Here is a 25,568-nt window from a genome sequence, read left to right on the forward strand (position 1 = left end):
CGTAATGGTCTATACATTTTGCCTTATTTTGGTGTCAAGAATCACTTCCCAAACGTTGTCGATGTTGTTTGGAAACAACCTGTGTATGTTGTATTGGCACAAGGTCTTTCTTTTTTAAAAAAAGATTACCTGGTTACTTTTAGTACATTTTTTTAACGATAAGTAATTTTTGTTTCCCTCCTGGGAACAAAACATATTATGACTATTTTCACAAATTTTAATGTAGTTTAATTTAGATCCCATAGTTTTTGATACATTCTAGAAAAACTTGAGAAAGCTATCTTTAAACCCCCTGCATCGTTTAGTATGTCGTTTAGTGTACTTCTTCACAACCTTTTTTTCCTTCATTAACTGAACTAGTACGAGATATAGAGAGATTGTGGTTCTTGATTTGAAATTCTAGTTTTCGGTGTTTTACGTCGTTATAAAACACTAGGTTATGAACAATACGACATGGCTTTAAAGTGAATATCCATATGAAAAACCAAGGCCATAAACGTAAAAGATACGAGCTTCAGTCAAAAAGTTAGTTGTACTGATTAAAAACATAAAACAGGATACATATTTTACAATAACTTTATTTGTATCGTAAAGAAACCATTCACAATCTACTTTTTAACGTAATTACTTATGTTATCTAAGCATTTCTCGAGGCGTGGTACAAGTTTTTCTACATCTTCTGCAAAAAAAAAATCTCGTCCAATGCCCGATAACCATTCTTGGGCTGCAGCTTTCACCTCGTGACCCGAATGGTATCGTTCCTTTGGCAGTTCTCTTTCCTGGGGCCAAACACATTGAAAATTGTTACGATTAATTATTATCATTGTATTGAAATCTATTTGTTAATGAAACCCCCTTTCAATGTTTCCGTAAAAGTAGGTGGCAACCCTGACTTGTCATGCTACTACGTAGTAGCTTGTTGTTGAGACCAGCTGCGCGAGTGAGTAGCTGACGTCACAGCAAAGGCTTCCTCCTCGTGGATCACGGGAGGCCCTTCCTGTTGATAGGAAGTTATGGTGAGTGTAATGTAGAGGAAAATAGCTGTGCTTAAAAAAGGAAATGGGAACGTGATATAATATTGTACATTAAGGATATAACTGTTGAATATTAGTTTTGTTTGACTCTATGGCTTTTGAAGACGTAAAAGAGTGCAAATGAAGGTGAAACAGGCACGTAGCCAAGATTTGGTGAAGGGGGGGGGGTCCGTGACATGAAGTACTGTGGTCATCATACCAGGGGCTCGACCATTCTAAACTATTTTACTGGAACATGTATTGGTTCGTTTAATCAGAATTTCCTAACGACGGGGGGGGGGGGGAGGAGCGTGACATGAAATTCTAAAGGCTCAGAAGCTCGATCAATCTAAACTACTTTACTATCGACATATATTGGTTTGTTAGGACAATAAAATGAGGATATGTTGGTAAGTATTTTAATAAACTATGAAGAAATCTCGAGTAAAATAATAATAATAATAAACGTATTGAAAAAGATTTTACAATATTTACGTCCTTCCTTTGTTCCTCAACTATTATAAAAAATACATATTCACAATTACAAAAAAAAAAATACATATTCAATAATGTCTTGTAAAATATTTTACAATATCTGCGTTTCTTTCTCTGTCGAATCAAATGCTAATAGAACTGTCTTTCCACATTTTTTTTTTATTCCGTCAACTCCTGTCTGCTCCAAATGACAGCTTAAAGGGGCAGTAGAAAATTGTTTTTGAAATAACATGTTTGATACTGCAATTATGCGATAACGAAAAATTATGATAAAAAACATCCATCACTTACATAACGGCACTATGCTTTCCGAAGTTTGAAATTTCACTGACTAGTAGCAGAAATTCAGAGAATTCCGTAACTTTTCTAGTAATTTCAAATTCCCTGACTCTTCCAGGATTATCGCTCACCTCGCCACCATGTATTGCAAGTAATACAAATCTCCTCGTAAGAAACAGTAATCAAAAGCTTCCTGTAGTTTTTTTTTTATTTTATTTTAAAGCTGATCCTTCTTTTTCTCATTTCATTTTGTTTCACCCTTCCTTATTTTTTTCATTTCTGATCTCGAAGGGGGGGTCCGGACCCCCCGGACCCCCTTAGCTACGTGCCTGGATGAAAATAATACTTAATCGGAGTAACAGGTATTTGATTTAAAAATTCAGAGTAAGTTATTACCATCTTTGAGAGACTCATAAGCTTTAACTTTAAATGTATGATTCAAGGAAGAAGTGGGTGAGTTAGTGAAAGACCCTCTATATTTATCCTCTCTTGGAATTTTACTTTTATTCTAAATTTATAGAGGATTCAATCGCTGACGCTATTCACTTTCCTTTGTAGAAGGCCTATGTCCTTCTCCATCATCTGCATATTAAAATGCAGATGAGGGGCACATTTACCTATCAATATGTAAATAGAGTATATTGTGATAAAATTAATTGCATGAATATTAGCATACTTTTTACATATATCAAGGTATTATGATTAAATTGTGTAAAACACTGGAGCGTAGTACGGGAATATTAATACAATATTGTATCATATTGTATTATATTTATTTGTGTTATTTTCGTTTATAGGCTTGTTATATTGTAATAAAATGTTTGCATCTAATTACTGGGTTTTGGACAATGCATAGCATACATGGGGATGAAAGAAGAATGATATAAATATGCATAGAATGGAAAAATAATTGAAGAAATAAGCATATTCGATGAGAATCATACATTGGATTTTTGGCTGGAAGACAGAGCAAGCGCTCACAGAGAATTTTTTTTTTCTTCCCGACTTCTCGTCGCCTTAGACTTCGAGATGTGGGGTCCTCACAACTCACCATGGAAAGAAATCACTAGTTTTGGGAATAAATAAAGCTCACAATACACAGGAAAGATTCTACAAACTTCCTTAGTGGTACACCTCTGGTTTGGAAACAGTGGGTAGAGACACACAGCTTCTATTGTGTAAAAAGTCATAAAATTTTTAGCTTCTACATGATTTCTATAGGTGTGAGATTGTGCGACGCTAGGCTCAAGCTTCGCTTCCGCCCCCACTTCCCCCATGACCAGTACGGGTCTGCAAGCGGACCTAGACTCCTTTCCCAAGATGCAACAGCAGTTTGAATGTTTACTCTATTTTGACTTATTTGTCTATGTTAATTATTAATATTATCGTATTACGCTCAAAAACGTTCTTGGAAATACCGTATAAAATTCTTGACTTATTTATCATCGTGTATCCCTTATCGAACAAGACACTTGGATCTTGTAATTGTAAAAAGTAAATATTAACAAAGATGTTTCCTCTATCCCTCTCCAAACAAACATGGATGCATTAGTAGCAGACAGTTTTGAAGGACAGCCACAGGAAATTGGGCTTACTGCTGCTTCTGATAGAGATGACAGTTCATGTATTTCATAACTATGTATTCTTTGTATATTTTCCTTTATTTTTATGTATAATAACATATGTTTCTCATATTAATACGTGTGTAACAAGTGAAGATAAACACAATTGTGTTAAAAACTCTCATAGACTTCTGCTGGGAGCAAAAGCTTTCGTGTTGACCGTCCTTGGAGTAAGGGCAGCACCTGTCAAAAGGGTGAAGGTGAAAATTGGCAACGGAAGGTAGCTGAACAAGTGTATTTGCAGATAGGACCACCCGGAATATAGCCAGAAGGCACACAACCTTTTGTCAAAGGACTCGAAAGGGAGCGAGTTTCTTCCTTTCCTGGTTTTGTGCTATTGATATACTTGTTTCTGCAGAGAAACAAGGGTAGTTCAACTTAGTATCTAGAGGTGAGAACATATAGCTTTTTGTCGTAAGGAAGTCATCTGACTTCGCTTACATAGTTGCTGATAACCCGGGAAAACGTGAGGACAGTGCCGGTCTCCGTGGATATTCCCGTGAACAACAGTACTACGCGAGTGTGTAGTGAACTCTACTTGTGCAAAACACCGTCAAGTGAAATTACAGAATGTGTGAAGCCATGCACATATCTTCGGTGTTGGTAAATAAGTTGTATTAAGTAACGACGAGTGACAAATGGAACTAACAGTTAAACTTTTTTCTCTTTTCGTTCTCTAAGTGCTAACCGTCACTCAAAAGAGATTGCTAACTTTGACATTTGTCAAACACCCCACCGTTAATATTGGTGAAACAAATACTTCCAGTATGGGAGAAAACAAAATGTGCAATATCTCAAGTAGAAATATTGCCATAGGCCTGTAACGCTTTTACACAGTGCCTTTCCTTGGACATTTGAACAAGGAGTTCAAGCAGTTTAAATTGCTTGTTTGAAGGACATACTACATGTCTACTCCGTGAAACTTCACAAGCCAGTGTGACTAAGCTCATAAGGAACATTTCCCTTCACAGTGAAATGGTAATGCGGAAGGACATTGTGATGTTCATCTAGAACCATGTGCATGGCATCCTCGTCTACAACAGAAACTGTGTTTCGACAGAACAAAGATATTATATCAGTTTAAAATTTGTTTGTTTCTTTATCATCGTATTTACTTTAAATGATATCTAGTGTGAAATTATTCTCTCCTCTCTAAACTGTTTAGAGAACATAAACTCACTAAAAAATGAGGAGATATGAAAGTTTGTATATAAATTGTTTTTTTGTTTTGTTTTTTTATCTTCAAAGGTTAGACAGACCTTTATCTCACATTTAATTCCCTCTCCTTTTGTTATTTTTAAAATGCAACAGTGGTGTGAATATATATATAGATATCTAGGAAAAGTTTAAGTGTGTGTGGTAGTGCACTACAGAAGGAGTGAGAGTAACAAGTGTATTGAAGTGTAAGCTATTCATCTCTCATCTTTATGTCCTGTTCTATGAGAATAAAACTACCATCTCTAACCAGAATTCTTGGTCTACTCAATTTGCTGCAGGGTGAGTACCTGATACTAATCAAATGTTTGTTTTCAGGAGTGTGATATCAGGAGGCATTTTCCCTTGTCATCGGTATGTCTGACCGGCTCTCTGTATGGGGCTCAGAGAGTATAATTGCCCAAGAGAACCAATAAACCGTCATGAGTATAGTGGGTTAGAAAACAGGCTGCTACCTGTTATTTCTAAATAAATTTTTTTTATTATTTTTAACCTTTTTGATACTTAACAAACAACCCACTATAGTAGCTTTTGACCATGACTGTAGACCAGATAACCCTGAGATCTGTGGTTCGTAGTAACTGAAAATTTAATTTTATGCTCTACCGATTTACCAGTGGAAGTGTCGGCTCTTGCAGGAGAACACTATCATCTCCAAGAGGGAATAGATTATGCAGATGTTGGTAATTTGCATTTCATGTAAATTTCATGTTTTACTTTGAATATTCCCAGTCACTCCACCTTATTTATTTTATTTTATTTGTGTTGGTGTTGTAGTAACCTTAGTTTAGGCTCAGGCTACCTGCACCTCACACCTTCTCAAAGTCAAGCTTCCATTTGGTCTCATACATTTAATGGCAGAAAACGAAGAAGTTAAACTAAAGCTAAAAGATAAATCAGGTTTAAAATTTGAACATAAACATTCTTCTATTTCGGAACTTTGAAGGAGGATTTCATATTTAAAAGGGAAAGGATTTGTTAACCATTTTTGTGGAAAAAAAAAAGTTAAGAAAATTAAGAGCGTTAAATCTTCGTTTGGTTTGAATGCAACAAAATTATTCGTTCCCAGTTCAATGCTGGAATTGTTTTGCACTATTTAAAGCTTTCCAAGTTATTTTTGTATCTAATATTTAATTTGTTGAGTATATATTTATTATTGTTGTCTTGAGAATTTTGTTACAAAAAATTGTTAACTACCTTGGAATTTTGAGGATATACAATTTCAGAACGTAGATTAGATCCTTACCTCACTAATTTGGTACCCCTAAAAAAAGTATTTTTGCATATAAGGTTAAAGGAAATTGAAGTGGAATTTTTATGGAAAGTATTGGTTGCTCCTTTACACGTAGTGCGAAAGTAAACTTGTATTTCGGTGGATTTGTCCTGTGGTTCCTCCTTTAAAAAAAGTTCTTGAAGGTAGGAGCTAGGGCTGGTCTACCGAGGTATAAGTTTACATGTCGCGCTAAATTATGTATGTTGTGGTTATTCGCAACAAGATACACGGTGAAAGATCTGGGCTATAAAGAAGGTCCCACACTTCCCGCAATTGATGGTCTTCCCTCGTACACAGCATCGTCAATATCTGCATATCGTTCGCTGCACCACTTCGAGATAGCTTGACGTGGCATTGCATTTTCACCATACACCTCATGTAACTGCCAATAAATTTCAGTGTAGTGACATTTTTTCGTCCACAGAAAACGTATCACTGCACGCATTTCCAGTTTGGACGCCACTTGTAGCTGTCTAAACATGTTTACGAATGGTCATCAGAACACCTCCACCTGCCTCGTGAAAGCCCCTACGTCACACTATATAGCTACATGTCTGCAATGTTGCCACACAGTTGCATCTAAATAGCGTTTTACCGAAAATGTTAAAACAAGGAGTCCAATTAACTTTCTGACTAACTCACGTACTTTAAACATGGGTTCTGAACAACGAACGGAGTTTGAATACAATGTAGTTGGCCATCATACTATCTCGAATTTAGAATAGGTGTATTACAAGACACAACATAGGTTTCGGCTGGTTGAAGGTCACCATTCTGTTCAGCAGCAAGGCTATATCAAACGCGCACATTCATCTGAAAATCGGATTCCAACTGCATGAACTACCATCGGGGATAGAACCTGGGTGTCCAGCACTGAAGGCTGCAACGATAATGTTCATTTAATGCTAGTGTCAGTGGCGTCTTTAAGGGTGGCTTCCGACCTTAAGCCCCTCCGAAATTTTATTTACTGTTTTAAAGTAAATGAAATATCTCCCAGAATTTTTACATTTCCAGGAATAAAGTTAGCAAAGCTCTTTCCCGAAACGAAATTGTAAATACATCACTGGTTCCTGTATATCAGTCTTTAGTGCGAAAGATACTTTTAAATATTGCATAAGCTAGAACAAGTGAAAAAAGAAGAAATAGTTAAAATATTCTCTCATTTATTATAAGTTCCATAGGCTCATTACTGTTATTGGCTCGTTGTTATAACAACGAATGCATATTGCTTTTGTAGATTATAATGATCATAGCGGAACTAAGCACTTGTTTGATCGAAAAACTGAAGATATAACTAATTGAAGCAAAGTAACAAATACATGTGTAAGCTAGTGCCTCTGTATTTGGAAGATAATTATAATATATCGCATTCTAAGGCAGAAATACGACGGAGAGTGCAAAAATAAATTTTCCCTTACGTTTTACCCAGAAAAGCTAACAGCAATGGGGAAAACAAGAAAGCGGTTGTGAGCTCCTCCGTGGCTAAGCGGTTAGCATACGCGCCTTTGGCGTGGGAGACCCGGGTTCGATTCAAGGCGGGAGTTCATGTGGTTCGGATTCCACGTTAATCAGTAGGTCCACGTCTCATATAGCCTCGCTGCTGAACGGGACGTTAAACTGAAAAATCAACTCAACTCAAGACAACGGTTGCACGCGCAACATACCCAGAGACAAGTGGATATTGTTCGCCCGCTATCCTGCAGATGACGCCGTCGCAACACCTGTGCAAAGCGGAAACGAGTTTCTCAGTTTAAGCCTGGTAGTTTTGGCGTCCTCATCAAAGGAAGAAGTGCGAGCGGTAGTCCGCTATGAATGGGCACGTGATATATCGAAATCAGAAATCCATAACCGCTTCATGGAAGTCACATTTGCTGTTCTGTTGTTGAATGACAATGCAAGACCACACTCAGCGACGTCAACACAAAACCATATTGCAACTCTTGGGTTGGAGTTCCTTTCCTATCCGCCATACAGTCCTGATTTCGCAACCAGTGACTTCCATCTGCTTCCGGCTTTGAAGTAGACTCTCGGCGGCAGGCGCTTTGGAAGCAATGCTGAAGTCACAGAAGTTGTTCGACGCTTCTTCTTTACCCAGAGTCGTGAATTTTTCTTATAAGTGTTTTTGAAGCTTATAGTACAGTATGATAAATGTCTCAGTGTATGTGGTACTTATGTGGAAAAATAAAGATACGTCTGATCTTTAATGTCACCTGCTATTTTTAGTCTTGCACCACCACCTGTGTCCACAGTCGCCTGGGGGAAACTTATTTTCGAACTCCTTCTCGTACCAAGGAATTGTGCATGACCTTCAAATATCCGTAGATACAAAATCTAAGATAACGAACTGTGGCATATTGTATAATAATCGAAAATTCGGTTTTATGGCACGTATGACAATCATATACCCAAAAAGAAGCTATTTAATGTTGTTTGCTTTAGTGATATGTCTACTGTTTCCGTTACCTTTCTAATTTTTCCCTTTTCAAACTTTTATTCTCACTTGCTTTTTTATTTTCAAAAGTCTAATGTCCTGTTTCTCTCTCTTGCGCCATCAGTCAAATCTCATATCATTTCTATAACCAAAATGAAAAAGTATTTACGGTATTTGAGAACAAGATCCTAAGACGAATATTCGGACCCAAGAAGAAGCTAAATGGTGAATGTCGGAAATTTTCTAAGAAGGAACTACATAATGTATACGGTATACCAAAGATGGTTAGGATCATCAGATTTACAAGGTTCAGGTGACCAGGTCATATAGCTAGAATAGAAGAAGGTATTGACTGAAAGACCAATCGGAAAACGGCCATTAGGAAGACCTAGGTGCAGATAAGAAGACAATATTAAGATAAATTTCGCAGAAATAAGAATACAAAATGGAAACTGGATCCCATTGGCTAAGGATAGAAGTAAGTGGAGAGCTTTCGTGAACGCGGCATTGAATCTCCGGCTTCCATAGGTCATAGAGTTTGTCAGTTAGTTAATTATGTACGGTATCCTACATTTCAATCATATGCAACGCATTACCCTGAAAATATCTTGGTTAGAGACGATTTAGACCTAACTGTATAACTCTATTTTTTATATTCTTAAATACATCGCGTTTCACCCAAGCGAAAAATTATTTACGGAACTTCCCTTCTATCTATGCCATATTCAATAAATGAAGAAGGTAGCATATTCGTATATTATGAAAAAAAAAATATTTCCATATTAATTTAATGATTATACAAAATTTTAGAAAAAGAAATCGTAGAAGTTATTTCATAGTTTTCTGTGAGAAATGTAGAAAGTGGTTTAATAAAATCTTCCAAACATTTGAAATGAAAATCAAAGGTGATTGCTATTGCTGCCTTGATTGCTGTTTCATTTTAGGGCACAGTGATACTTCGACTATTGTAATTAGTAACATGACACTTTGATAGTAAATGATATTTAATATCTCCAAGTGTATATTTATAAAATCTTTTGATATTGTTTCCACACAATGTTACCATTCTACACGATATACGGAAAGTCACGCATTGTAAGAATTTAGAAGTACCCTATTTTTGAACAATGGCAGGTATCAAATGCGTAAAACCAGATACACTTCTGAAGAATAGTTGCCTTAAGGCAGTACACATATGAACTGGATACACAAATAAAACATAGAGCAGGCCATAACTAGGAAGTGGCCAGGAAAATTTCAAGAATACTCTCGAAATATTTAATGTGAACAATATTACTACCATAAGATGTGCTGCGAACTAAAACGGGTTTTAGCTTCACAAATATGACATCACACACTGTTTTTGCTTCTCTGTTACATTCTGCAATGCCACTCTTCCCTTTTTTTTATTTTCTCTTTGTAGATTCTATCCCCTTGCTTCTGTAGTTATGAATTTGATTTCTTATTGCATTAATATTGTTTCCAAAATCTAAAATCGCCTATTAGTGTTAATAATATTTTTCTTGAAACACTTTGGTTGTTGCGGAACGCTACAACAAAAACATTAGCCGCCACTGACCTAACTTAACATTTTATTTATTTCGAAAGATTTTTAGAGACTTAAAACTTACTTTTATAGAATTTAAATATTTTGCCTCAATCATTTGCGATGCCTTGTGAATGGTAATCAATATGTTTATTTTTTTCTTACACTAACTTGATGGAAATTGAACGCTGGTTGAGAAATGAAAATGACTTAAAATTATTCTAAATCTTTATTTCTAGCCTTAAATGTTTTGAGGTAGGTACCTTTGAAACATCAAATACAAAAATATTTAAGTTTTAACACAAACTCACTACAAAATACGTATCCTTTACGTCTTAGATTACATTCCTACTTATTACTTTAGGATCACTGTGTTTAGTGCACAAAGAAATCAATTCTTTTTATGCTATTTTGGGCATATATATCAACTTTAACCCTAGAATAGAATGGCAGGCTGTATCAGAGCCACCCTCAAGGGGATTTTTTTTAAAATTATTTTTTCATCTGAAGCAACTGGGGTTTCTGTACCTTTGGGATGATGTATACACAGTACTTAGTCAATACACAAAGAAATGTTTAATTTGGTTTCAGTCTGTGAGATTGAAATTATCCGCTGCGTTATCTTCTTGGCTTTCTATGTGGTTACTGATATAATCTCGTCTGCATTTTTCGTAGAATATTAATAGATATTTCCTGTGTATAAAAATAGAGAAATTTGTTTGATTCCCTGCGGGAGATTATGTGGTTCCGATTCCACGTTAATCAGTAGGTCCACCTCTCATATAGCTTCGCTAAACTCAAAATCAATTAAACTGAATAAAGAAACTTGCAAAATGGGTTCCTAACCTGAGTAAAGATGAAAAGGCCGTAGTGGTAGATGATGGAAATCAACGTGAGTTGAAGAAACATCTTCGTAAAGTTGGCTAACTTTTTGACTCGGACCTTCAATCAAATTTTACACTAGATAGCGAATATGACACGAGTGATGAATTAGAACAGCATCCAACTGAAAGTGTACAGCTAGAAACACTTGTCGCAGTGGTGTCATTAAGTGCTGAATTCGCTTAATCAAGAGAATCAATGACCAAAGTAGATATTTTTGTGTCTCTTGCAAAATTCCACAAAGGAAAAAATCGTATGAAGTGTACGTAAAAACGTCGGTTATATGCATAACTCCTGTAGTTTTTGGACTTAAGTGGCACTTTATATAAAATCCTGCAGGAAACGTGTAACTGAAAAGGTACGTTTTATAATACTGTCCATATAAGTGTGAAATCTATACGTACTTTCCGTAACACTGTAAACAGGCTGCAAGGATGTAATATACAGACGGACGTATATCACATAAAGCTGTGTATACGTATGTAATATGTATACGGAAGACTGTAAGATGTCAGCCATCTTGCAGCTACATAATCAAACATCTAAGCGGGAATAAGCAGTATATATGTAGCATATATATAGTATTTCTGTAGAAAACCTATGTATTACGTATATTTGTACAATATACCGTTGTCCGGATAACGGATTTTTCTCAGTGTACCTATGTACGAAACATACTGTAAAGCTATATAAAAAATGCGCTATCAAAAATTTCATATCGAATAAAATGGGAAGACAATAAAAGTTTCAAGTTCAATGTAGGTTATAATAATTATTGCGTTTTGTTCTTATCATTATAAATTTGTAGCAACTTTTATAATAATTATTGCATTTTGTTCTTATCATTATAAATTTGTAGCAACTTTTATAATAATTATTGCGTTTTGTTCTTATCATTATAAATTTGTAGCAACTTTTATAATAATTATTGCATTTTGTTCTTATCATTATAAATTTGTAGCAACTTTTATAATAATTATTGCGTTTTGTTCTTATCATTATAAATTTGTAGCAACTTTTATAATAATTATTGCGTTTTGTTCTTATCATTATAAATTTGTACCAACGTAAAAGATTTCCGATATTTTACAACCATCTGACAATGTAAACTAAAACGTTACAATTTGAGAAATGAATGTTTTAATATTTTAAAATACGGGCTAAATGGCCATAGATGCCAATAACCAAAAATACTGTATAATTCCTAATCTTAATATTTTAAAGTAAAGCTCACTTATCCTTAACTTAAATAGAAAGAGAAAAGAAATTTTCACACAGGGGCGTATCCAGCACCGACTTCTGGGGAGGGTCGTTGGTTTGTCATACTGCTACTTTTAAGGGATCCAAACTTTGGGATGGGTTTTATTTATATATATATAAAATAAGAAAGTTTCCTCTTCTGGGGCGGCGATCGCCCCCCTGGATCCGCCACTGGTTTCACATGTAAGAATAATTGACAAAATATGACTCGTGTCTCCTTTCGTGCGAGTTATTGTAACCCGTTCATTAGAGGGTTGATGTCTCTCTCTAAGCTCCTTTCAGAGCTTAAATGATCCGTAAATGAGTTTTATAAGGCAAACTAAGTTTTAACTTTTCCATGTTCTGTACTTAACCCTTTATTGGGCAATGTTGCTCTCAAGCAACATCGCATTCTACCGCGTTATCTACATGAATTATAATTTCAGTGATCATTTAATTGTCATTATTGCTTTCATAGAATAATTATATACATGATTTGCGGGTCGATTCTTTAGATACTTCTAATCTCCGTCAAATTTAGTATTGTAGAAGCTTCATCTCCTACGTTCCGCGAAAGTTTTTATTATTATTATTTTCTTTGTGATTTCTTGGTCTGTAGCAAAATATTTAAACGAAAGTGTTGCTAATTACTGAGAGTATTCTTATGATATTTTACGATAATAGGGCAATGCTGCTCAGTAGCAACACATAAGACCTATTTTATAGCAAGATTGCTTTGTAATAAACATCTTGTATTTTGTAACCAAAGTATAGAAATAGTTTAAAACTTACGAAATTATGATCACGAAGATATGGTTCAACCATAAAAGCAAACTAAATAATTTAATGGCAATGCTATCAGTGCTTGCTCACTAAAGAGTTAACAATTGTGTGACTCTTTCCCTCAAAATATTTGTAACTGGATTTGATTCCTTTGTGCTCTGAACGCTATAATTAACCTATATATGGAATTCAACTTACTGGAAAACCTTGACTTTTTTTTTTATCTCTTGATACTATTTACATTGTATACTGTTAAAAAGTATTCGCTTTAAAAACACCTTTATTTGTAATTGAAACGTTTCGTCTTAAGTAGGCCTATCTGCTTGTTGATAGCGAAGGCAGTAATTATACAGAAAAAACCTGTGAAGTTTGTCACAGACACTTAAATTTGGAGGCCTGTGTAAATTTACAGTGAATACCCTTACTCATATTGATTTATGTACTGCTATCAATTATTCTGTAGGTGACTTCTTGCATGAATTTACAAGTCGCCCGTACACAAGGATATGACGCTGTTCGTCGAAAAGGACCAGATTTATGGTACCTAGAGACTGGTCAATTACACGAGTATAACGCACCCATTCATGCGGTTCATGTGATTATGTTATTTGGATAGCACAATATTTTGATGGTTCATCAAACTACCTACACTCCGGATATAGTCTAGTGCAACTCTACGCTGTTTCCGAAAGTAAAAAAGTAAAAAATGAACGCGCTTGTACACCTGAAAGGATATGTTGTGAAACGCGACGGTTGCTGTCATTACGCTTTCCCAAAAGAGGTTCCAGACCTATTTCGAGAAAAGAAAAGATCACTGAAATAGGTGTGCAAAAGTAGGAGGAGGAACTACTTTGAATGCGATAAGATGAAAAAAAACAGCAGGTGGTTGTATTGCTTTCCCCGGACAACGATTGTATCATTTTCACATAAACTTTGTGTTCTTCAACTGTAGAATATTGTTAGAACATCTGTTTGACTGAACGGAAATTCATGTAAAGCTGATGTTTAAAGTTACTGCTTAGTTTCTTACTTTATTCTGTAAAATATCAACTCGTATGGTGGAGAGCTCCATATAAAGATAAAATGGGACAATCTTCACAAGTTTCACTGTATATACACAACGACATATTAACTTTTCATTTTCACATAACACCTGTAGTTTTATCTTCAGGTACTGTGCTAAGTGGAATATCTGTTTCAGGCTCTGTACTATCATGATTTCTATCCATCTTTTTTGTGTCTTCAGGGTCGTCATAGATTTGGAGACCTTTCACATGTTTCCAAACAAAAATATCCAATACCATGCCAATGAAAAGGAAACCTGAAACAGTGCAGGATCGTGAATTAGAATAAAATTAATTTTGAGAGCTATACACAACAACAGAAACATTAAATGAATTAGTGTATATGCAGAATTACTGTTGAAGAACTAGTAAGTGTTCTAAGTAAGTATATCATTAATTACTTTTTAGGAGTGATGTAAATGTAATTATCATTTCATGGGCTGAGTAGAGCTTACGGGGAAGGCGGCTCTGGTTCGCAGGTAGTAGTTTGCCCATTTCTGCTATATTTTATCATCTTCCGAAGAAAATTTTCTAGGTGGGGGCTCATCTCCCTGGTTGCTATATTACATTTGGTATTTTTTGAAATTTGTATTTAAAAAATCTGAAGAAATCTAATACATTTTCGTGAGCCAGGGGGAACCGGGCCCCACCTTTCGGGCGCCTATGGTCACAACGAAAGGGTTCATGGTGCTTATATTTTATAACCAGTTTTGTAACAGGTGAAGTGCTTTTAAACCTGATTTTGGAGGAACGTGGAAGCTCAGTGGTAGAGTGCTTTCTTTCCTCTGGTGCTTGGGGTCCCTGCTTCCATCCCCGGACAACATCGTGTTCATAGGTTTTCTCGGGGTACTTCCGTTTCCTCCCACTTTCTCATTCCACCAATTCTTTCATCATCATTAGTTTGCCTTAATCATCGTCCCCCTTAAATTAAAGGCCATAATAGTGGGACATTATACTAAATGATTTCATTTCTCTTTCAAACCGGATTTTATTGACCAAAAATGAAAAATCCTTTAGTATAGAAAATACTTCTTTGTTGATCTTCTTGAAGACTATGGATACTTATTTACGCGAAAACGTGTCATTTTATTCTACTCGGTTATATATACAGGGTGTGGCAAATAAAAGTGGCGCGGAGAACAGAGTGCCAGGGTACAAAGAAACACAGCAAAGGAAAGGAAATAGTTCACTAATCTGCTTATAGCAGATGTTGAAAATAACCACCATTCATCTCTTGAATAACCACATGAATGAAAATTACCATAATTTCAGGTGTTCAGACACGATTCGCAATGTTTTCTGCCTTGTTCAAAACAGATATTGTCTGACACCATTTTGTGACTAATTGTTGCATTACACTCTTTGCTGGTACTTTGACACCATCAAATTTATGAGCATACAACTGACCACACTCTTTCCACGAATTTGTTTTCACGTAACCTTCCACAACGAACATGCTCTGCTGCACTGTGAGTACCATCTTCACCTGTGCACTTCTCAACTCACACTGACACAGCCCACACTAAGATCTAAACCGGTAGTGCGCGTCACATGGTGTGGTTCCATGCATACATTCACGTCCAATCGTATTCACTCGTCCGGCCACTTTTATTTGCCCCACCCCGTATATGAAATTATGTATGTGTAGGTCTTCCAGGCGGTTCATTTTAGTTGGGATAGACACGGATTTACGTCGCATGTTCCCTCTGTAAATTTTCAAATCTCCGTGAGTCCTATGCAGAGTTGTTTTAAATGTCGTTTTGTATGTTGGAGTACATGTCACACCAACTTTCGTGTTTACTGACACTTTAGTGAATTAGTAGCAGTTTATATGGGAAAAGGCCAGTTCACCCTTCTAAGATATGTTTTTTAAGGTGTTTTTGTTGACTTTCAGTCGAAAAAGTCATCCCTAATTATCGTAAGATTATAGTTCATACGTCGTTTTGTTCAAAATAAAGTAGGTTTTCACACAGTACCACTCACATGTCCCTATCATATACCTGATGGAATTTTTTGAAGGGAAATCAGGAATTTTTGACAAAAAAACCTTCTTCAAATTTTGGGGCCCCCTGGGCCCCCCTGGTTCTGTGCACAAACCTGAAAAAATCTTAAAAAATACTACGTAGTGTACTAATTAGTGTGACAAATTACAATTTCCTGTCTTCAATAATAAGGGCGGGAAAAATTTTTACCCATGTTGGGAGAGCATCAAAATACGTCAAAAATTTCCCTAAAATACACCCTACAAAATTAAATAATTCCTGACACTTCCCTAATTATCTTATGATCACAATTCATACGCCGCTCTTCAGAATAGAGTAGGATTTCAGACAGTGCCACTCACATGTCCCTAAGGCGTCCCTAAGGAGGGAAAAGTTGAGGAAAATAGGGATATTTTGTGAAAAAAAAACTTTTTCCCCCATTTGGAGACCCTCTGGCACGGCCCTGCGTAAACATACAGATGTGGGTATCACTTGGTAAAATAGTACTTGTGATGCTAATTACTTGTGACAAGTACCAATCTCCTATCTTGAACACTAGGGGCGACAAAATTATTTCCTTCTTCTATCTTATCCTTCTTGAATTTGCCAAAGATTCTACAGAAACTTTAAAAATTCCCTGACACGTCCCTGATTATTCTGGGATGATGATTCATACGTCGTTCTCTTTAGAATAGAGTAAGCTTTCTGACATTACTATTCACATGTCCCTCGGAAATCCCTAAAAAGGGAACATTGAGGAAAATAGGGATTTTTGTGAAAAATATCTTTTTCCCATTTTGGAGCCCTCTGGCGCAGCCCTGGATAATCATACATATCTGGAAGTCACTTGCAAAAGTAGTACTTATTGTACTAATTACTTGTGACAAGTAGAAATGTCCTATCTTCAATACTAAGGGTGGGGAAAATATTTTCCCATGTGGGAAAAGCGCGCCAAGCGCTCCAAATTACAGTAGTAACAAAAAGGATATTATGTAAAAATCCCTGACACGTCCCTAATTATCGTAGAATGATGATTTATGCATCGTTTTATTCAGAACTGAGTAGGCTTTCAAAAAGTGCCACTCAGATGTCCCTATCAAGTACCCGAGCGGAGCAATAATTGCGAAAGTTGGATTTTTTTCAAGAAATATCCTTTTTTTTTTTTTTTTTTTTACCCTTTAGCAAGCTCCTCTGAACCCCCTTTCTACGTTGACGAAGAGATCCGAAAAAATTCAGATAAAAACTAAAGGGTCCACTGATGGTTTCTGTAAAACTTCAGAAATCTAGGGTTAAGGAGAAGCTCGGTGGCTCAGTGGTAGAGCGTTCACCTCTGGTGCTTGGGGTCCCTGGTTCGATCCCAACTCGCGCCGTGTGGACTTTATGGTGAACAAACATCGTGCTCGTAGGTTTTCTCGGGGTTCTCCCACTTTCTTCATTCCACCATTTCATTCATTTCTCATCATCACCGTCCCCTTTAGTCGGGCCGGCATAACCGTGGGACGTAAAACTTAAAGATTGCATTCCATTTCACTAATATCGGCCATTTTTTTCAGGGATAAAAGTGGATCTGAAAAGGTAAGGGGACGCATTACAGAAATAATTAGCAAAGTAAGAAAATATTCTATGGTCTTACTAATTTCATATTATTTTAAAGTGTAAGTTTAACGCAGTATCCCTTCTCTAATACCTTGAGTATCTATATCTTAGACTTTCTACATATTTCTGGTCGTCCGCTAACTTCCTATAAACTATATTGTTTACTAAAGAATTTCTACCTAGCATCAGCATTAAACATGATTTTAGGAAAGTCTTTAACTTTATATGCGTATATCAAAGCATTACTTCAATGTAACAACTAATATGACGTAAATAGTTTCTACAAAACGGCCCATATTTATTGTATGTTATAAAGGACTCTGAGCTCATTATCACTTAAACTTAGCAGAATATTTGTCTTTTATATCGTAACATAAATGATCGAGTACTTTCCATGCTACAATACCTAGTGATTAAATGCTAAACATATTTTGTCATGTAAGATGAGGTACCAAACATTTGACAATTTAAAAATCTTGAGAGAACACTAGAAAGAATATGCGACGAAAAGAAATTATTAAAAAATTAAAAGCAGTGGTATTGAGAATAAAGTTGCTTTTATGGTTATGGTTTTGATGGTATATTACTTTGTGGATTCATGCCGGTCATAGACGGAAAAAGTGAAATAAAATCATTAAGTTTGACTTCCCACGATGATGCCGGTTAGACTAAAGGAGACGGTGATGATGAGAAATGACTGAAATGGTGGAATGAAGAAAGTGGGACGAAACGGAAGAGCCCACGAGCACGGTGTTTTGGCGCGAGCTGGGATCGAACCAGGGACTATAAGCACCGGAGGTGAACGCTCTGCCACTGAGCCACCGCGCTATTTTTAACCCTTTCCAGTACCCGGTTTTTTGGGCTATTTTTTTAGACTTTCAGTCAATCAGCTACTGCATCGTCACTATTTATCCTAGGATCATGGTTCATACCTCATTCTTTTCAGAATGGAGCTGGCTTTCAAATGGTACCACTTGCATGCTCATACCATATACCAGGAACGGGAAAATGATGTCAAAGGGAAAATTTCGGAGGGAAATTTTTTCTCGCACTTTGGCCTCCCCTGGAGCGGCCCTGTGTGAACGTAGCCATGTAAAAAAAATCTGATATATAGTACTTGGTATACTGAATGTGTGTGCCAAATTTCAAGTTTCTATCTTGAATACCAAGGGCGGGAGAAATTTTATCAGGAATTCCCACCATGCCCCAAATTACCCTAAAACACCATGATCTCAGGTAAAATATTTCCTGAGACATCTCTATTTACCCTAGGACTATAATCCGCCAATCATCCTCTTCAGAATAGAACTGCCTTTCAGGCGGTATGACTCACGTGTCTCCATCACGTATCTAAGGCGGGAAAAGCCCGTGAAAGTGATTTTTTGGTAAAAATTTCCCTTTTTCAACTTTTAGCCCCTCTGTACCCCGCTGTTTTAACGCAGAAATCTGAAAAAAAATCTGGTAAATACTACTCGGTGGACTGAATGTTTGTGCACAATTTCAATCTTCTACATGCACAAATAAGCCCGCAAAAAATAATACCGAAAATGTCCAAAATTCCCCTATACAGAAGTATATTTTGATAAAAGTTCCCTGACACTTCCCTAATTACCCTAGGATAATAATTCGACCGTCCTTCTCTTCAGAATGGAACTGCCTTTCAGACGTTATGACTCACTTGTCTGCATCATGTATCTAAGGCGCGAAAATCGCGAAGAAAGGGATTTTTTGGTAAAAATATCCCTTTTTCAACTTTTTGACCCTCTGGATCCCCCCTGTTTTAACGCAGAAATCTGAAAAAAATCTGGTAATTACTATTCGGTGGACTGCATGTTTGTGCAAAATTGCAATCTTCTACGTGCAAAAATAAGCCCGCCAAAAATACTTTACATAACCTCCCCCAAAAAAGTTACACGAAAATATAAATTTTAGACTTATGACGTCATCACCTCCTATGTCTCGACGCAGGAAGGTGTGAAACCATACGTAATGTCTTCTACAATGCCTCTGGACTTGGAAAACAACAACAACAACAAAACGAACGAAAAAGCTGAAATAGGAGAGTTATAACGCAATGTACCATGAAACACCCCGTATGGTACAAATTGTACCATGGGATCCCCAAAGGGTTAACAAAATTTAGACCCCCCATAACCTTGGATCCCTTCATTTGCGCAAGTTGCAATTTAGTATTTAGACTACGTAAGACGTGTAGAATCGAATAATATCAATTTTGAAGTCAAAATATCAAAAGTTCTAGAACCTGTCTCCGACCTTCATCCCTACTTACTACTTATCCTATTCAATTCCATCTACCTTGTTCCCTTCTCATTTTTGTTCTACCCATTCTCTCTGTCATTTTTGTGATCACAAATACCTGCTTTTACCTCATAGAGCAGCAAGTTGGTAATATCTGGTTGTAAGTATAATTATACGTTTTGCTGTTATGTCAATTTGGACAAAACTGGGTACAGAATTATGTAACGTCTTAAGAACCAAATTGGTTTAACTATGTCTATTTAAAATAGCCATATTTTGTATTGCTTGTTTTAATTGTTACAATGTGGAGTGGTACATATTTAAATTATTAGTTCATAAATCTTTATCAGTATGGAAAAATAAAACATTGTTTTCCTTTTTTATTCAGAGTTACTTTAGGCCTTAAAATAAACCGTTAGTTTTTTTTCTACAACGAAATATGAGTCCGCAAACAATATTTTGTGCTAACTAATTATATATATAGACATGTTCAAATTATTAGACTCACGCTCGAAAAATACAAAGTTGATATTGCGGTCCTAATTTCCGAGTTCTAGAACATGTAATTTAATGATTAAAGCACCTTCATTTCTTTACTCTACAGTTGAAGTGGTGATATCACCGTCGAAGAGCAGATAGCATTAGTGGGAGGCAGGCCCGTGCTGGCCCACCGGGACACCGGGACATGTCCCGGTGCGCCCTTCGAGTTATTATTGATAAAGAACCTGGGCGCCCTTTACGTATGTGTTATTATTGATCATGATAAGTATAGTGCGATCTTTACATAAGACGCCTTTGCGAAAACATCAAAGATAAACGGTTTCATTTATTCTTCTGTATGGCACAGTTCTGTACCATGAATACATATTGTTACTTTTGGTAAAGAACTCATGAAGGGTACAGTGCACCCTTTGCAAAGGTGCCCTTGCGAAACCACATCAAAGATAAACGGTTTCATTTTTCTGTGTGGCATAGTTCTGTACAATGAGTGCATATTGTTGGTAAAGAACCCGTGAAGGGTTCAGTGCGCCTTTTACGTAAGGTGCCCTTGTTATGTAATTATTCCTGTGTGTTTTAGAGCAGTATTGGAATAATCAATGCCTATTGTATTTGTAAAATATAGTTATATTGATTTATTAGTATGTATATTTAGCTTCATTTTGTTTGACAAAAAAAAAAAAAAAAAAATCTTACAAAAACTAAAAAACGTTTCTCTAGTAAAGAAGTTTTCACAGTTTAGCTATTTATGTTGTTAAATAAACTTTGCGTTTTAGTATATAAAATGGAGCCCGTATATATACAGGGTGTAACTGAATTAACATAAACTTCAGGAGTTGACTCCTGACACGAATATAAAACGAAAAGTATATACCAACTTGGGTGTAAAAAGGCCTCCTTTTGGCGGTTTGATCACATGAAAATTTGTCGGAAAAATGTAAGAACATCCATAACTCAACAATAAAACATCGTATCGAAGTCGGGTAAAAGAGAATGTCCATTATTTTTAGTCGTAAATCCCATTAGTGTACATTCGGATATAATGCAGTGGCGACGCAAGGGTGCCTCCCAAAGAAACTACAGTATTCTTTCGACTATTTTATCAAACGTTGAATAAGGGCAATGAACAACAATCAAGTACAAGATTTCAGCATCGTTCAAATAAAGACACTTAGAATTCGAAAGAAAGAGAGATACACATGTGTGATTAACCTATTTCGTCTCAGCACAGAATAAACTCTCGGGAGAATAATATAAACGAAAAAGAAGTCTTTAACGTATCACAGTTATATCTTCTAGGCTATTGATAACAGATGATAAATGAACGGCTTTCTGTCCAAGTTACGAGTGTGTGAAAATGGAAAAAATAACTTTGACACAGATTAGGTTTAAAATTACTGTGCATAGGACAGTCAGGCGGCATATAAAGAAACATAACATGCATAGATCATATGTAATCAACGAGTGTACAAGGGATTCTCCAGATACATATTGGGAAAAAGTAAGCTGCATTAAAGGATTGATTGCCTGCTCGTAATATGTAATTCCGTGGAATATGATACTTCTGTGCACAGAAGCAACAAAAATGAACGAAACATGAGATGTACACGTTGCATAATGATACAAAGAAATGCGCTGGAACAGTATACTTAATTTATCCGTTAGGTAAGTCTTCTTCCAGGGATACTTTCGAGGGGCTTTTCCCCTATCCTGCAGTTGGGAAAACGCCCCTTAATCCTGTGCTACGAAAAACTACATTCCTATTGTGAATATACCAAAATAGTATCCTAGTGTAGCCCACTTACATTTTGATTTTGTCACTGGCGGAACTTTTTTTTTTTTTTAGAAGAAAAGTGTTTCTAAACACATGCAACAAATGGTGGAAAATATTTTTTCGACGTAATCTATGTACTTTGGAGGTGGATGAAATGCCTACACGGAGGAAAGAGAATGTGGCACTTTTGCTTAGACGTAGCAGCACTTACAGAATTATCGTCCCTGCTGTGCTGCTTGCGAGTGTTTCGCGGAAGGCTGTATTGCAGTTTTGATGTGGAATGGCATAAATTACCGTGGCTGTGTTATAATAGGCATCTGACGCAACTTGTGAGTGATATACAGAGTCCGATGCTCTGATGTTACGTATGGAATTGCTGTGCAACAGAATAGGAAGTGTTGTGTACAACGGTAGAGTGTTGTGTTCAGGTATTCACGGTCGTGTAAAACTGTAGACAGTGGTGCCCATCCCCTTTCATGTCCATGACGCACCCCCCCTTAATTGCCTATCCGTAGGTGTTCTTCCATGAAAAAAATCTTTTCGATTAATTTTTACACCCTCTCAAACATATTTATATAGATTTTTAACCCCCCCAAATATTTCAATGACGCAGTTTGCGTCATAGCCCCCCCTTGTGGGCACCCCTGCTGTAGATGTTGGTGTTTAAGTAAAATTAATTTTGTTAATCTATATTTGCCTGCAAATGGCAGATTACCCTATCCACGAGCTGGCAGATATGTACCTTATTTATGGAAAGGCAAGGGGAAATATTTCAGCGGCAGGGCGTTTATATCGTAACCGTCTCTCTCATAGGAGAGTAACTTTCCCTATATTTTTGCCAGGCCTCCATATTCGCCTTGCCGCCATTAGGGTCTCTTCAATTTCCAATGCGTGAAGTCGGAGAAAATCGCACCATGTGAACAGTTGAATTTGAAGACAGCCTACTGAAAATTATCAGACCATCCTGAAACTAGCAGTAGCCATGTGTAGGGCGTAAAAATCCACACACAACTTTAGTGAACTATCAGCAGAGAGATTTAGTGTGAGCGCGCGGTGCAGTATGATGGATAATTTTGTGGTAGGGTCTTATTTATTACCGGCCTGCCTGTGTGGGAGTACGTATAATTTATTTTTACGTAATGTTCTCCCAAAATTGTTAGAACATGTGCCCTTCAACATAAGACAGCATATGTGATTCCAGCATGACAGTGCACCTGCATATTTTGACAGGTATATGCAGACCTACTTAAATGAAACATTCTCAGATAGTTGGATTGGGAGAGATTGACCTGTGTTATGACCACGTCTTTCACCCTATCTCACGCCCCTTGATTTCTTATTTGGGGCGTTATGAAACGCCTTTTTTTATGCAACACTAGCCACGACAGCTGAAGAATTTGCTGCTCGAGTTAACATAGCTGCGGCAATCACCTTCGAAATTTCAGGTGTGTTTGACCGCACACGGAAAAATTTGCTTCGCCAATGTCATCTTTGCAATACGATCAACGGTTGACAACATCAGGCTATGAACTGTTATTCTTCACAGCTATTTCGTGCACACATACTGCATTGCCCAAATACTGTATAAGGTACTTCTGAGAGTTTCACAGTTATCCTCCTTTGTACGAAACAGAATAAATCGGAAGTTCTGTATTTCTTTGTATAATTGTGCAACACGCGCAACAGGTTGTGTTTCGTCCAGTTTCATTGCTTCTATGCTCGAAATTATAATCTTCCACGGAATTACGTATTACCAGGAGGAAACCTTTTAGTACAGCTTACTTTTGTCCAAACTATATTCACGTAATTTGTGATAATCACTGTTATCATGTCAGGGATCACTTGATCTCTCGTTCATCATGATCTTTGCTTCCTGATTGTCGTTATAAACCTAATCTGGTTCAAAGTTATTTTTTTCCATTTTCACACACTCGTAACTTGGACAGAAAGTCGTTCATTTATCATCCGTTACCATTAGTCCATAAGATGTAATTGTGATACGTTAAAGTCTTCTTTTCATTTAAATTCTTTTTCCGAGAGTTTATTCTGTGCTGAGACAAAACAGTTCAATCACGCATGTGTATCTCTCTTTCTTTCGAATTCTGTGTTCTAATTTGAACGATGTACTATTACTTTTGATTGTTGAAATCTTGTAGGTATACTTGATTGTTGTTCATTGCCCTCATTCAACGTTTGATAAAATAGTCGAAGGAATACTCCAGTTTCTTTGAGAGTCACTCTTGCACCGCCACTGCATTACATCCGATTGTACACTAATAGAATCTACGACTAAAAATAATGGACTTTCCCTTTTGCACGATTTCGTTCCGACATTTTGTTCTCGAGTATGGCTGCTGTTGCATTTTCTCGAAAATTTTCGGGTAGTCATAGCTCAGAGGCATTTCTACACTCAGGTTGGTCTATACTTTCCATACTTTTCGATTTATCTCCGGTGTCAGGAATCACCTCCCGATGTTTAGTATATTAATTAAGTTACGGTATATATATATATATATATATATATATATATATATATATATATATATATATTCACGTTTGTATGGGCGCCCTTTTGGTAGACACTTGTCCACCGCCCTCGTTAGTGACCCAGCACGGGCCTGGTGGGAGGGATAGTTCTGAAAGCAGTGTTTTAGTAATGGACAGGTATTGTTGTTTTCTATCAACAAGTTACAGTCTGAAGTGTTGTGGTTGAAGTCGTAAGCAGTTGCGATATTCAAAGCGTTCAACAGTTCAAATGGGCCTGTTTAAACTGATCGTGACGGTTTTGTGTATTAACCGTTTCCCGGATTAACGCGTATATTTACGTTTGGAGATAATATCAAGGTGACCAGAATTTTCACTTGTGAAAACAGGACGCATACGAATCGGCTACGGGGGGGGGGAGGATATCTGACTTCCAGATTGCATTTTGGGACTCAGCAGTGTTCTCAATTTACAAAATACACAAGTAAGAGTGATAAAACACCGTTTCTAACTTTGAGTGTACCACACAACAAATAATGGGTCCCGATTACAAGTTCTACCCAACAATTCATTTAACTAGTTGAATACTCAGAATTCCCACTGAATTCTCACGTGATCCACGAACAGTCAATGCCCATTTGAAAATTCAGAAGTTCATGGCTGAACCTTGGCAACTAGTGTTGGTTCGGAAGGGAGAATTTGCATTGACGATTTATATTTTGAATAATAATTATGGGACACCTAGGTCATTTTTACTTAAAAACGGGACATTTAGGCGTCCTGCTCGAGAATCAGAAAAAAAACGGGACAACGGTTGGAAAAAAGGGACTGTCCCAGCTAAAACCTGGTCACCTTGGATAATATGTAAAACAGGATTAAACCGAGTTATTACGGTCATTATATTGTTTACCGGTACATTCTTGTCTGGATTAACCCAAAATACTCCGTCGTGATAAAGAAAAGTGGACTGAGCAAATATTTACACACAATTCAACCGTCTTATGTTTTGGTTTGTTAATTTAACACCGGGGGGGGGGGGGGGATATATTACTTCCATAATAGTCCTGTGTTTTTTCAGTATTAACGCTACGAGGGAGCTGTTGATTAGTTTCTTTTCTTTTCTCTCGTTTTGA

General features: G+C 36.7%; 1 protein-coding gene across 1 annotated transcript in view; it reads right to left on the reverse strand.

The window, feature by feature from the left end:
- Window positions 1–10,100: 10,100 nt before the first annotated feature.
- The window catches only part of LOC145683649 (solute carrier organic anion transporter family member 74D-like), a 498,670-nt gene continuing 483,202 nt past the window's right edge, over window positions 10,101–25,568 (reverse strand). Inside the window, exon 13 of the mRNA XM_081754989.1 lies at window positions 10,101–14,099. Coding sequence (XP_081611115.1) covers window positions 13,921–14,099 — 179 coding nt within the window. The 3' untranslated portion in view covers window positions 10,101–13,920. The remainder of the gene's footprint in view (window positions 14,100–25,568) is intronic.

This window comes from Thermobia domestica, chromosome 4, assembly GCF_964235325.1.
Source record: "Thermobia domestica chromosome 4, izTheDome1.hap1.1, whole genome shotgun sequence".
NCBI lineage: Eukaryota > Metazoa > Arthropoda > Insecta > Zygentoma > Lepismatidae > Thermobia > Thermobia domestica.